Here is a 13270-nt window from a genome sequence, read left to right on the forward strand (position 1 = left end):
CCAGGAGAACGATACTTGTGGGAGCGCATTGTGCCGAGTGTAAAGTTTGGTGGAGGGGGGGTTATGGTGTGGGGTTGTTTTTCAGGAGCTGGGCTGGGCCCCTTAGTTCCAGTGAAAGGAACTGGGAATGCTTCAGCAGAACAAGACATTTGGGACAATTCCACGCTCCCAACTTTGTGGGAACAGTTTGGAGCCGGCCCCTTCCTCTTCCAACATGACTGTGCACCAGTGCACAAAGCAAGGTCCATTTGGACATGGAGGACAGAGTCTGGTGTGGATGAACTGGACTGGCCTGCACACAGTCCTGACCTCAACCCCATAGAACACCTTTGGATGAATTAGAGCGCAGACTGAGAGCCAGGCCTTCTGTCCAACATCAGTGTGGGACCTCACAAATGAGCTTCTGGAAGAACGGTCCAAAATTCCCATGAACACACTCCTGAACCTTGTGGACAGCCTTCCCAGAAGAGTTGAAGCTGTTAGAGCTGCAAAGGGTGGAGCCACGTCAGACTGAACCCATAGACTAGGAATGGGATGGACCTGACATTCATATGGGAGTCAAAGCAGGTGAGGGAATACTTTTGGTAATATAGTGTATATAAGACCCCTACGACTAGTCTGAAGACCCCTTGATGGATGGGAACTCCAAATATGTCCATTCTCTTCTTTTACTTTGGCAGGTTATTAATGTAATTTCATGTTAAATTGGTTTGTTTATTTATTTATTTATCTATTTGGCCATGTTATTTGTTTAATTTAATCTTATTTTTGTGATGATATTAACTTTATTTTTGTTATTTATTTATTTATTTTTATTAATTTGACCTTTTATGTTGATAATATTCTTATTTGGAAAATGTATTTGTTTTTATTTTCCTTTTTATTTAAGTATGAATATTATTTTTCACTTCATTTTATCTTCTTTTCTTTCTTGTCTTTTTATATTTACATAGTACGCCTACATAGTACCATTTACTAGATATTTTTCCTTTTGGTTTTTGTTTTAAAACTATTTTATTTTACTTTACTTTATTTTATTTCATTTCATTTCATTTTTTAATTTTATTTTATGTTAATGTATTTCATTTTATTTTATGTTATTTCATTTTATTTTGTTTCACTTTATTTTATTTCTTTATTTTATTTTATGTTAATTTATTTTATTTTTTATTTTATCTTATTTTATGTTATTTTATTTAATGTTATTTCATTTTATTTTAATTCATTTTATTTTACTTATTTTATTTTTTTATTTTATGTTAATTAATTAATTAATTAATTTTGTTTTATGTTATTTTATTTTGTTATTTTATTTAATCTTGTCTTATTTTACGTTATTTTATTTTATTTCATTTTATTTTATTTTTTTATTTCATTTTATGTGATTTTATTTCATTTCATTTCACTTCATCCATACACCAGCAGCCACAAACACCAGCAGGGTACCAGCTGCTTTTGCGCATGCTCAGTTTCTCTCTCTCTCTCTCTCTCTCTCTCTCTCTCTCTCTCTCTCTCTCTCTCTCTCTCTCTCTCTCTCTCTCTCTCATCCATCCTTCCATCCATCTCTCCGGATGCTGCTGATGCTGATCTCCTCCTCCTCCTCTGCTTGATCCCCGCCTGCTCTCCTCTTCTTCTCCCGGTAAGCCTACCGCTCTCCTTCCGCTCACTTTCTTCTTTATTCATCATTTCCTCTTCCGGAGCCGGTACCGAACATCGATGGCCGGTATCGGCGGGTGCTTGCCGGTGTGGGACTCGGAGCGGGTGGATGCCGCCGCCGCCGCCGTGGCTGGTTCCCTGCCCGGTGTTTCCCCGTCGGACCGCTCGGTTGCATAATTTGAGTCGGAATAAGATCCGTTAGTGTCCGTCCGTCCGTTAGTCCGTGTTATCTGCCGTTAAGTGTCGGTAATAAAGAGCTCCGTGTCCGCCGCTCTGGGGCTTATCAGACCGGACTCATCCTGATAGGATCTGGCACACACCGGTCCGGTTTGGGCATTTTGGCGCATAGCAAGGTCAAGGTGATGAAGATGGTGATGAAGATGGTGATGAAGATGAAGAGGAAGATGGTGATGAAGAGGAAGATGGTGATGAAGATGAAGATGGTGATGGTGATGGTGATGAAGATGAGATGAAGATGATGATGAAGATGAGATGAAGATGATGATGAAGATGAAGATGGTGATGAAGACGAAGATGGTGATGGTGATGAAAATGGCTGTTGCCATGGTGTCAGATGGTCCATCGACCCCTTGCCCAAAGGCACTGTGGCTCCTGTGGGTCAGATGGACTGAGAAGGAGAACAACAACCACCAAAAGAATAAAAGTTAAAGAATATTAAATATATAGATGGAAACAACAGTCTAAAAGTGTAAATATGTATCGACATAAACACCAGTAAACCAGTCCAATGCCATCTCTAACCCATGTGTCAGTTCAGTCTAAAACACATGAACTAACTCTGAACTGTGGTTGATCCGGGACTCATGTGCGTCACAATAAGCGCCCGTGTGAAACACAACAGAGGAACCAATGTTTAACAGCAGTGAAAATAAAGAAATTAAGAAATTAAGCTTCAATTCAGGAAAATTGTAATTCATTTCTTTAATAGAAACAGTTTTGGTTTCAAAATGGTGGACATTCCTATGAAACAAACACGCAACATGTTTCAAATTGTCATGCTTCAGAAAAAACAGATCATACCTTATAAAAGTTCCAAACAATAGATGATATCTTTCAAAGACAAAAACAAAATAATACATGGAGACTTTTGCACAATCACACATTCAGCCTCCATGACAGCAGGAGGCGCTATGAGTTAGTTTAAACGTGTTGGTCCTACGCCCAGAACGTGAACAGTCGCCTTAAGTTTTCCACATGAACCTTGAAGCAGAACGTACGCAGTATGAGCAGAGGTGAGACAGGTGGACTATTACAACAGAGGTGAGACAGGTGGACTATTACAACAGAGGTGAGACAGGTGGACAATTACAACAGAGGTGAGACAGGTGGACTATTACAACAGAGGTGAGACAGGTGGACTATTACAACAGAGGTGAGACAGGTGGACAATTACAACAGAGGTGAGACAGGTGGACAATTACAACAGAGGTGAGACAGGTGGACTATTACAACAGAGGTGAGACAGGTGGACAATTACAACAGAGGTGAGACAGGTGGACTATTACAACAGAGGTGAGACAGGTGGACTGTTACAACAGAGGTGAGACAGGTGGACTATTACAGCAGAGGTGAGACAGGTGGACTATTACAACAGAGGTGAGACAGGTGGACTATTACAACAGAGGTGAGACAGGTGGACTATTACAGCAGAGGTGAGACAGGTGGACTATTAAAACAGAGGTGAGACAGGTGGACTATTAAAACAGAGGTGAGACAGGAGGACTATTACAGCAGAGGTGAGACAGGTGGACTATTAAAACAGAGGTGAGACAGGTGGACTATTACAGCAGAGGTGAGACAGGTGGACTATTAAAACAGAGGTGAGACAGGTGGACTATTACAGCAGAGGTGAGACAGGTGGACTATTACAACAGAGGTGAGACAGGTGGACTATTAAAACAGAGGTGAGACAGGTGGACTATTACAACAGAGGTGAGACAGGAGAACTATTACAGCAGAGGTGAGACAGGTGGACTATTACAACAGAGGTGAGACAGGTGGACTATTACAGCAGAGGTGAGACAGGTGGACTATTACAACAGAGGTGAGACAGGTGGACTTTTACAACAGAGGTGAGACAGGTGGACTATTAAAACAGAGGTGAGACAGGTGGACTATTACAGCAGAGGTGAGACAGGTGGACTATTACAGCAGAGGTGAGACAGGTGGACTATTAAAACAGAGGTGAGACAGGTGGACTATTACAGCAGAGGTGAGACAGGTGGACTATTACAGCAGAGGTGAGACAGGTGGACTATTACAACAGAGGTGAGACAGGTGGACTATTACAGCAGAGGTGAGACAGGTGGACTATTACACAGTGGGCCTGTGTTCACCAGTCACAGGGGCGTGGCCACAGTGCAGCAGATAGTGGCATATGGACACACTGGCATGGATTCTACAGCAGCTGTCACTGGTGCCGGTCCTGCAGCTTCGTGTCATGGGTACAAATGGCATGAGGCCGCAGCACCAGTGGCACGGTGCCACCCTGGTACGGTGCCACCCCCTGGTACGGTGCCACCCTGGTACGGTGCCACCCTGGTACGGTGCCACCCCCTGGTACGGTGCCACCCTGGTACGGTCCCACCCTGGTACGGTGCCACCCCCTGGTACGGTGCCACCCTGGTACGGTCCCACCCTGGTACGGTGCCACCCCCTGGTACGGTGCCACCCCCTGGTACGGTCCCACCCTGGTGCGGTCCCACCCTGGTACGGTGCCACCCCCTGGTACGGTCCCACCCTGGTACGGTCCCACCCTGGTACAGTCCCACCCTGGTACAGTCCCACCCTGGTACGTAGCCGTGGTGGCATCCCTGACACACCTGGGCGGCGGCTGCAGAGTCCATGCCAGTGTGTCCATGTGCACCTGCTGGGTCTCAGCTGTGGGGATCGCCATCATCCAACTGTCTTCACCTTCGTTGTGGAACCAGAGGTGTTCCTTTTCCATAGCATTCCTGAATCCTGGTTCCACCTTTATCAGGGCTCTGTTCCTACCTCCAGAGGTGGAACCAAAGGATCCACCATTTCATTTACACAGACGACATTGAATAAAGGCCAGGCAGGTTTATTTCTGTCGCACATTTCATGTACAAGACAATTCAAAGTACTTTACATAAAACATTAAAAGCATTACAGCAGAAGTAATAAAAAGTATAGGTATGAGAAAAACGAACAAACAAAAAATCAGATAAAACAGATAAAAACTTTTAACTTAAAAGGAACAGTGCAGATCTGAACTGATGAAACTAAACTCTCTTCAAGTGCAGCAGAACAGGAGGGTCTGTGAGCGGGGTTTAAATAAACAGAGTGTTTCAGCTGATCTGAGGTTTTCTGGAGTTTGTTCCACACATGTGGAGCATAGAAGCTGAACGCAGCTTCTGCAGGTCTGGTTCTGACTGGGAACTGGCAACAGACCGGATCCAGATGACCTGAGGGGTCTGGGGGGTTCATACTGGGTCAGGAGGTCACTGATGGATTTAGGTCCTAAACCATTCAGAGCTTTATAGACCAGCAACAGAACTGGAAAGTCTGTCCACTGACAGTGGAAGTGGACGGAGCTCAGAGTTGGACTAATGTGGTCCAGTGGAAGGAGCTCAGAGTAGGACTAATGTGGTCCAGTGGATGGAGCTCAGAGTTGGACTAATGTGGTCCAGTGGACGGAGCTCAGAGTAGGACTAATGTGGTCCAGTGGATGGAGCTCAGAGTAGGACTAATGTGGTCCAGTGGATGGAGCTCAGAGTTGGACTAATGTGGTCCACAGTAAAGGTGAAATGTTCCTGTAACAGAGGTGATGGGTAAAAGGGGCTCAACAGGGGACAGTCCCTGGAACAGATAAGATCCTGAACATCAGACCTCAGTTTGATGGGTTCATTTACAGGATCTGTCGTTGTGTAGGTTTCATACACGTCTCACTAACATAAAGAGTATGGGCGGGGCCTCAGGGTATGGGCGGGGCCTCAGTGCTCTGTGTCCTTACAGTATGTGTATGCTAAACCTGCACACTGACATATTGTGTAAATGAACTCGTTAAACTGATGCGTTCGTACTGTTTTCACCTTCACACCCTGTTATTATGACCCTTAGCATAGGTGACCTTTGACCTTACACTGGTTCCTTCCATTTGTTCTGACCCGGTTCTGGACACGGGTTCTTTGCTTATTGTCTCTGTGTTTGCTGCTGTTGCGGCTGCGTGGAACTCCCATTCCCATGATGCACTTCACCACACCATCTCTGAACCGGTCCGAGTGTCATTGTGGTTTGTTCTGTAAACAAACAGACTGTGTTTATGATGGAGTCAGCTACGAAGAAGGTGTTTGACGAGAGGGAAGAGATTCAGGTGGAAAAACAGACAGACGAGTGGAGTAGAGAGGAGGAGGATTAGGACACAATGAACAAACATCTGGGATCAAAGGCAGACGAGGACTGAAGCTGATAGTTGGATCCAAATGTGTTGAAGACTGCAGTGCACGTGGGGTTTACATCTACATTTACAGTTTTTCTCCATCCTTTTAGTTTTATTCTTTTTTGTGGTTGTTGTTTCATCCGGTTCAGGAACAAAAAACATGTTGTTTGTCATATATTTTGTCATATATGAGGAACACAAAGCCATTGTTTTTATGACAGAACAGAGCAATAAGAATCATGTCTAATGTTAATTTCAGGGAACATACAGATGAGTTGTTTATTACATCAGGATTGTTTCAGTTTTACAGAGTTAGCTCAATTCAGGACATTGCTGATTGTGTTTAGAGCAAGAAATGGACTTTTGCTGCTGATTTGCAGAGATTATTTGTTGTAGTATGACAGGATGAAAAACAGAGAAGGAGGTTTAATTTGAAACAGCAAAGAGTTCGAACTAATGTGAAGAAAATGTGTGTTTGTGTTGTGGGTGTCAGAATGTGGAAGAGAAGAGCTGCACAAACAGTTTTCAGTTTAAGAGGTTATAAAAGCAGAGAATAAAGAAGCTTTTAGAAAAACATGGAATGAAATAACTGAACTTATGGATGTTGGATTTGTTTCATTTGCATTGACTGTCATGTAAACTGTTTACTGTAACAGCTGTAACGGTAACCTGTCAGATGGAAGCAGATGTTTGAAGACAGGGACAGGTATGAGAAGTGTTCTTCATCCTGCTCCTTTACAATCATTTAGATTGGAATGAATGAATGAAATTTTGTTTCACATTTCCTTTTTTTTCTCCACCTATTTAAATAATTGTTTAATCGAACTGAATCAAAGAAAAAAATGGATAGATGAATTGATTACAAAAATAATCGCTAACTGCAGCTCCAAGCCCAACATTAGATGCATGTGTGAATAAAACATTTAACTCTGTGAGAGTGAAAATCTGAACAGAGAAAAACAACATTAGCTGAGTCGAATATGAACTGGACTGTTGTGTGGATAATATTAGTTTGACTGTTTCTGCCTTTGTTTCAAGGTTCTAATAGTTTTGGATTTTTCATTCTAGTTTAGTTTTATTTAGTTTGGACTTTTTTCTTTAATTCAGTTCGTTTTAATTTGTTTTTAGAGCAGGTTTGAAAGTTTTTATTAGTTTTCATTTTTTTCTAAATGCTCAGTTGTAGTTCAGTTGTAGTTTAGCTGTAGTTCAGTTGTAGTTTAGTTCAGTTGTAGTTCAGTTGTAGTTCAGTGGTCTCTTTTCTCTTCTTCTCTGTCGTCGTATTCAAATCAATCCCAGACAGGACTCTGCTGCTTTAGTCTCCATGTTTCCAGGTAGAGTGGGGACCAGAAGACGACTGGAAACCACAAGTGAACACAAGTGACGGAGCAAAAAGTGTCGTATGGAGACAGCACAGAAAACTGAGAGAGACAAAGAAATCCATTTAACATCAATCTGACATTGACAAAGTCTTGCTTAACCTGAGCCCAGAATGCACTTTAAATTGGCACTTTACTGCTGTGCACTTTAGAAATAAAACTTTTTAGTTATCTATAGGCAATTTTTTTTGGGGGGGAGGGATATTGTTATTGCTATTTTATATCAGCATTTTATTATTTTATCAGTAATTTATACTATTTACTAAATGCTGCTGACAGTCGGGGACCTGAGTACAGTGTTTGGTTTCTGTGTATTTTTTATATGCTGAAATGACAAATAAACTTGAATCTGAATCTGAAAACAAAGGGAATTTTATCCATAATTTTTATCTGTTTTAGTTAGTTTTGTAAACACAATACAGTTTCAGTTAGTTATCATTTTTTTCTTTTAATTATAGTTTTTATTTATTTCAGTTAACGAAAATGTTTTTTCAATTCTAGTTTTGGTCATTTCATTAGTTGTCGTTAACGATAATAACCTTGGTTTGTTTCTGTGTGTTTTTCTCCTGGTCTTACAGTGATGATGCTGCAGAGAAGCAGACGGACAGTGGAGACATGAGCCCATCCGTCACACGTCCATGGAGTCTTCATTCAATGCTGTAGAGCTCCAGGAGCTGCGGAGCGGAGGAGGCCAGCGGGGCGTTGCACCAACAACCACCTCAGTGCCATGGACTAACGCTGTGGGCAGCGCCGCCCAGGGCTTTGAGAACGCCTCCTACCAACAGGACGAAGAGCAACACCACCAACAGGAGGCGACGGTGTCCTCCAACGGTGCACCTTCACCACCAGGCCTCAGTAAGGTAACGTCAGTCCAATGAATCAGCAAAGTTATTATCGTTAACAAAAACCAACGAAATGACCAAAACGATAATAGAAAAAACATTTTCATTAACTGAAATAAATAAAAACTATAATTAAAAGAAAAAAACATAACTAACTGAAACTGTATTGTGTGTTTACAAAACTAACTAAAACAGTAAAAAATATGGATGAAATTCCCTTCGTTTTCATCTTTGTCAATGTCGGATTGATAAGAAATCGATTTATTTCACTCTAGCAAATTTAGCTAGGGGCATCATACAGCACTTCACAGTCTGTCACTTCTTCTCACTTGTCATTAATGCCGTGTTTCCACTACATGGAACCGGCTCCACTCCACTCTGGTACCACGTCCTATTCCAGACCGTTTCCGTTCCAGATCCTCCCTCTTTCCAGTCCCTGGTCGTCATAGCGATGCGGTGCGTTCCTTCTGTGTGCTCTGCTCACAGTTGCTGATAAACTCACTGGTTGCCTGTTGTCTGGTCAAACTCCTGCTGAATGTTTGCGTCTGAACCTCCTGGACAAACCATGGTGTAGTTCTACAGACTGTCATCATGTGGATTCACCTGCTGACAGATTTACTGGAAACTTCTGCATCTGTTTTATGTGAGAGGGCGGGTCACAGAGACGACTCTGACCAATCAGTGGTCTGCAGTGTTTACACAGTGTCACCTTTAGTATCTGGTCCCCAGTCCTGGAACCTCAGCGGAGGTGAGACCAAAAAACTAGTGCTGGGTGTAATGCTGTGAGTACGGACCCAGAACCCAAATGCAGAACTAGGAGGCGGATGTAAAAGTTTACAGAGTTTATTTTGTACAAGTAGTACAGGAAGATGGATAATGATAATAAACAGGATCTTGAGGACAGCGGCCAAGGAGGTCCTCATAGGATTCGTCCTCTGGACTATGGGCACGAACCCTCGGTTCGGCTCCGGGTTTAGAGTCGGCACCCCGACTAGGAAAGAGCAGAGGGAGGTCAGGGATGGAAACAGGTCATGCACGGGAGAGCAAACAGTCAGGCAACAGGACATAAGGGTAAAGCAAACTCACGCACCAAAAAACCAGGCGATGAAGTCAAAAACCAGGAAGGCAGATGGAGGCAGACAAAACTGACAGGGAGCAGGCAAAAACAGGCAAAAACGGGATGACAAAAACGGGTTAAAGAACAGGTAGGCAAACGAACAGACAGGATCAGAACGCTGGTAAATAAACTACTAGAGATTACGAACTGGCGTCTGACCAGGGGAAAGGACAGGGTTTAAATACACAAAAGGGAGGGAAGACAACGAGACACAGGTGGCACACATCAGGGCGGAGTCAGGTAATCAGGGAAAAGGTGAACACGAACCAGGAAGGGAAGTAAAGACAACAGAGAAGACACATGAGGAAAACTTAACAAAATAAAACAGGAAGTGACAGACAAACATAAAAGACAGACAACACCAGACTAACGTCTGGTAGCAGGCTTCACACTGGGTACCAGATTCCAGGTCCTTTTATGTAATGAAAACACAAAAAGGCCGAGTCGAGCTGATACCACATAGTGGAAATGCAGCATAAAACATTTAAAAATTATGGATAAAATTCCCTTTGTTTTTGTGTTTGTCAGTGTCGGATTGATATGAAATCAATTTATTTTGCTCTAGCAATTTTAGCTAGTGTCTCCATATGACACTTTTTGCTCCGTCACTTGTGTTCACTTGTGGTTTCCAGTCGTCTTCTGGTCCCCACTCTACCTGGAAACATGGAGACTAAAGCAGCAGAGTCCTGTCTGGGATTGATTTGAATAGGAGCACAGAGAAGAAGAGAAAAGAGACCACTGAACTACAACTGAACTACAACTGAACTACAACTAAACTACAACTGAACTACAACTGAACTACAACTGAACTACAACTAAACTACAACTGAACTACAACTGAACTACAACTGAACTACAACTGAACTACAACTAAGCATTTAGAGAAAAATGCAAACTAATAAAAACTTTCAAACCTGCTCTAAAAACTTATTAAAACAAACTGAATTAAAGAAAAAAGTCAAAATTAAATAAAACTAAACTAGAATGAAAAATCCAAAACTATTAGAACCATGTGAATCGGGGGGGGCAGCGTGATGTCAGAGGGAACTCCATGTCTGCAGTTTTATCCAATAAATATGTTTTATGGTGGATTTTTAAACCCCTCTAAGGTGCAGCTTGGACACACCATCAGTGTTGGACCCAGGGTCATCAGGTGTTTGGGGTCACCCTCACCCGGGTGACCCCACCGGGGGTGTTCAGACCCTGGTTTGAGTCCAAGCAGTGCGACTCCATGTGTCTCCTCTCTTAATCCACAGCCACCTCCAGGCTTCTTCAGCGGCCTCACTAATGTTTCTGCTGGATCTTCTGTCTGGTCACCCTCTGATGCCAACGGGCCTGAGTGCCAGGTCCACAGATGGTCCTAAACCCCCTGTAGTCCACTTCTGTGGGCTCACCCAGCTCTAGGTGTTGGGCCTTCTTCTGTCAAGGTTCTAATAGTTTGGGATTTTTCATTCTACTTTAGTTTTATTTACTTTTGACTTTTTTTTCTCTAATTCAGTTTGTTTTAATTAGTTTTTAGAGCAGGTTTTCTAGTTTTTATTAGTTTTCATTTTTTTCTAAATGCTTAGTTTTAGTTTAGTTTTAGAAACCACAAGTGTCGTATGGTGACAGCAGAGAAAAATGCTTGAGGGAAAAAATCGATTTCATATCAATCTGACATTGACAAAGATGAAAACGAAGGGAATTTTATCCATAATTTTTATCCGTTTTAGTTAGTTTTGTAAACACACAATACAGTTTCAGTTAGTTATATATTTTTTTCATTTAATTATAGTTTTTATTTATTTCAGTTAACGAAAATGTTTTTACAATTCTAGTTTTCATTATTCCGTTAGTTTTCGTTAATGATAATAACCTTGCTCTGTTTGTGAACAAATGGATTGTTTATGGTGGGGTACACTTTGAATCTGTTCACCATGAGGGAAGAGATTCAGGTGAGTAATCACAGAGGGATTTCTGTATAAATATATTTTTTGTTGTGTGCTTCTATTTTCCATGTATTTTTTTCCTTCCATGAACTTTCTTGTATTTGTTTGTTTCGTGTCGTGTCTTTCTTTTTTTTTTTTTGACACTTACTTTTTATTAAGTCGTTTTAGCTTTTATTTTGCATGACATAGACAAAACAGAAACAAAACAAATAACAATCGGCAATAAGTACTTGTAACTGTTCAAAAACAAAATTAACAATTGGCATCGGCATGCAACGTCCTCTGAGCCATACAAACCAAATCTGAGCAGTAATCCTCACTACATGACAGGTCTCTCATTAACTGTCCTTAAAAACATCAGTCCATTTACTCCACCTTCTCCTGTAGAGGTCCGCTTGCAGCTGTAACATAAGTGCAAATCTCTCCCCTTAGTGGATTTCATCCACTGTATTCATCTGTTCCTCCATCACCGGTGGCTCAGGCCGAAGCCATCTTTGGGTAATTGCTTTCTTTGCTGTGGCAAAAATCTTCAGGAGGAATCTTCGTCTCCATCTTTTTTTATGTTTGTTTCATTTATTTAATTTCATTCCTTTCTCTCTCAGGACTATCATGACTTTGTTTGTTTGTTTGTTTGTTTGTTTACCCCCCCCATCAGGAGCTGTCCCCTCGCTCGTACCATGAGGAGGACGGCGTGGGCGTCTCCCCTCCTCAGGACGACGGTGCGGACTCGTCCCACTTCCACCCGGCCGACAGCCCCTCTGCAGACTACGGCTTCATCTTGGCGCTGGTCTTCCTGGTGACGGGGATCGTCCTGGTGGTCATCGCCTACACCATCCCCCGAGAAGCCAAAGTGGACCCGGACGCAGTGTCTGCGCGGCAGATGGAGAAGCTGGAGCTGTACTACGCCCAGCTGGGCTCCCACCTGGACAAGTGCATCATCGCGGGCCTGGGCCTGCTGACGCTGGGGGGGATGTTCCTGTCGGTGCTGCTCATGGTGTCCATCTGCCGGGGCGAGATGTACCGGCGCAGGGCGGCCTTCGTCCGACCCAAGAGGACTTACGGCTCCATCAACCTGAGGATGAAGCAGCTGGCCACGGGGGAGGCGGTCATGGGGGAGGGGGGGGACGGAGGGGAGGAGTTTCTGGTGGAACGTACGGAGATCCGGAATAATCTACAGCCGGGACCCAGCAAGGACTGCAGACCCGAACCAGGGGCCAGGGGGCCTCCTGCCGGGGCCCCCCCCTCCCCCTCCTGTCCACTGGGACATGGGGTCAACTAGCTGCAGGTTCATCCGTCCTCTGAGCAGATGCTGGACTTCAGTTCTGTCCGTCCTCTGTGTAGACCAGGGGTGTTCATCCTTTATTATCAGTCAGATCCACCCCCACCCCCCCCCCCACCCCCCCACCCCCGTCTTCCACCAAAAAAAAATCATCTGGAGCCGCAAAAAATAACAGAGCTTATAAACTTTTCAAAATTTTAATCTTTTTTTTACATTTTATCTGTTACAACCACTGAATACAACAAACAGAAGTGCAGTGTGGAATGGATTCTGGAGTATGATTACTTTAAAAGTACACAGTAAAAGTATTTCATAGTATTTGTGCTCATAGTATATGAAGTACTAATACCAAAAATACCAAATTCATGAGGTACTTATTGGAAAAATTTATCTAATTGAATTTAGTCTTAAAGCCTATTTCAGATGAAAAAACACACTTTTGGAGCTTGGAAGGGAATCTGTTGTAGGATTACTCCAAAAGTACACAGTACTCATACTCATACAGTCGGTCTGTGAAAAGTATCACTATTTATGGAAATGATTCTCTTCCAAACTCAATACTTCCTCCACAGTCCCCAGTTGTTCTGCTCCATATTCTCCGTCTGGCTTCACATCCACAAGCTCCCGGAAAACGGACAGAATTATGTGA

At 42.9% G+C, this 13270-nt stretch overlaps 1 protein-coding gene across 1 annotated transcript; it reads left to right on the forward strand.

Annotated features, from left to right (window-relative positions):
- The first annotated feature begins 1607 nt into the window (after nucleotides 1-1607).
- tmem74b (transmembrane protein 74B) lies at nucleotides 1608-12636 on the forward strand. The gene is made up of 4 exons (XM_030135026.1): nucleotides 1608-1639; nucleotides 8034-8315; nucleotides 10671-10760; nucleotides 11998-12636. The coding sequence occupies exons 2-4, from the start codon at nucleotides 8094-8096 to the stop codon at nucleotides 12619-12621; spliced, it is 936 nt and encodes a 311-aa protein (XP_029990886.1). The 5' UTR covers nucleotides 1608-1639; nucleotides 8034-8093; the 3' UTR covers nucleotides 12622-12636.
- Nucleotides 12637-13270: the final 634 nt, after the last annotated feature.

The sequence above is a fragment of the Sphaeramia orbicularis genome, chromosome 5 (assembly GCF_902148855.1).
Source record: "Sphaeramia orbicularis chromosome 5, fSphaOr1.1, whole genome shotgun sequence".
Classification (NCBI taxonomy): domain Eukaryota; kingdom Metazoa; phylum Chordata; class Actinopteri; order Kurtiformes; family Apogonidae; genus Sphaeramia; species Sphaeramia orbicularis.

Bases quoted from the DNA above. Each gene is read 5' to 3' on its own strand.
- tmem74b (XM_030135026.1), top strand. From the start codon at position 8,094: ATGGAGTCTTCATTCAATGCTGTAGAGCTCCAGGAGCTGCGGAGCGGA. The intron at 8,316-10,670 runs GTAACGTCAGTC...CTTAATCCACAG, and splicing joins CACCACCAGGCCTCAGTAAG to CCACCTCCAGGCTTCTTCAG. The intron at 10,761-11,997 runs GTCCACAGATGG...CCCCCCCATCAG, and splicing joins CCAACGGGCCTGAGTGCCAG to GAGCTGTCCCCTCGCTCGTA.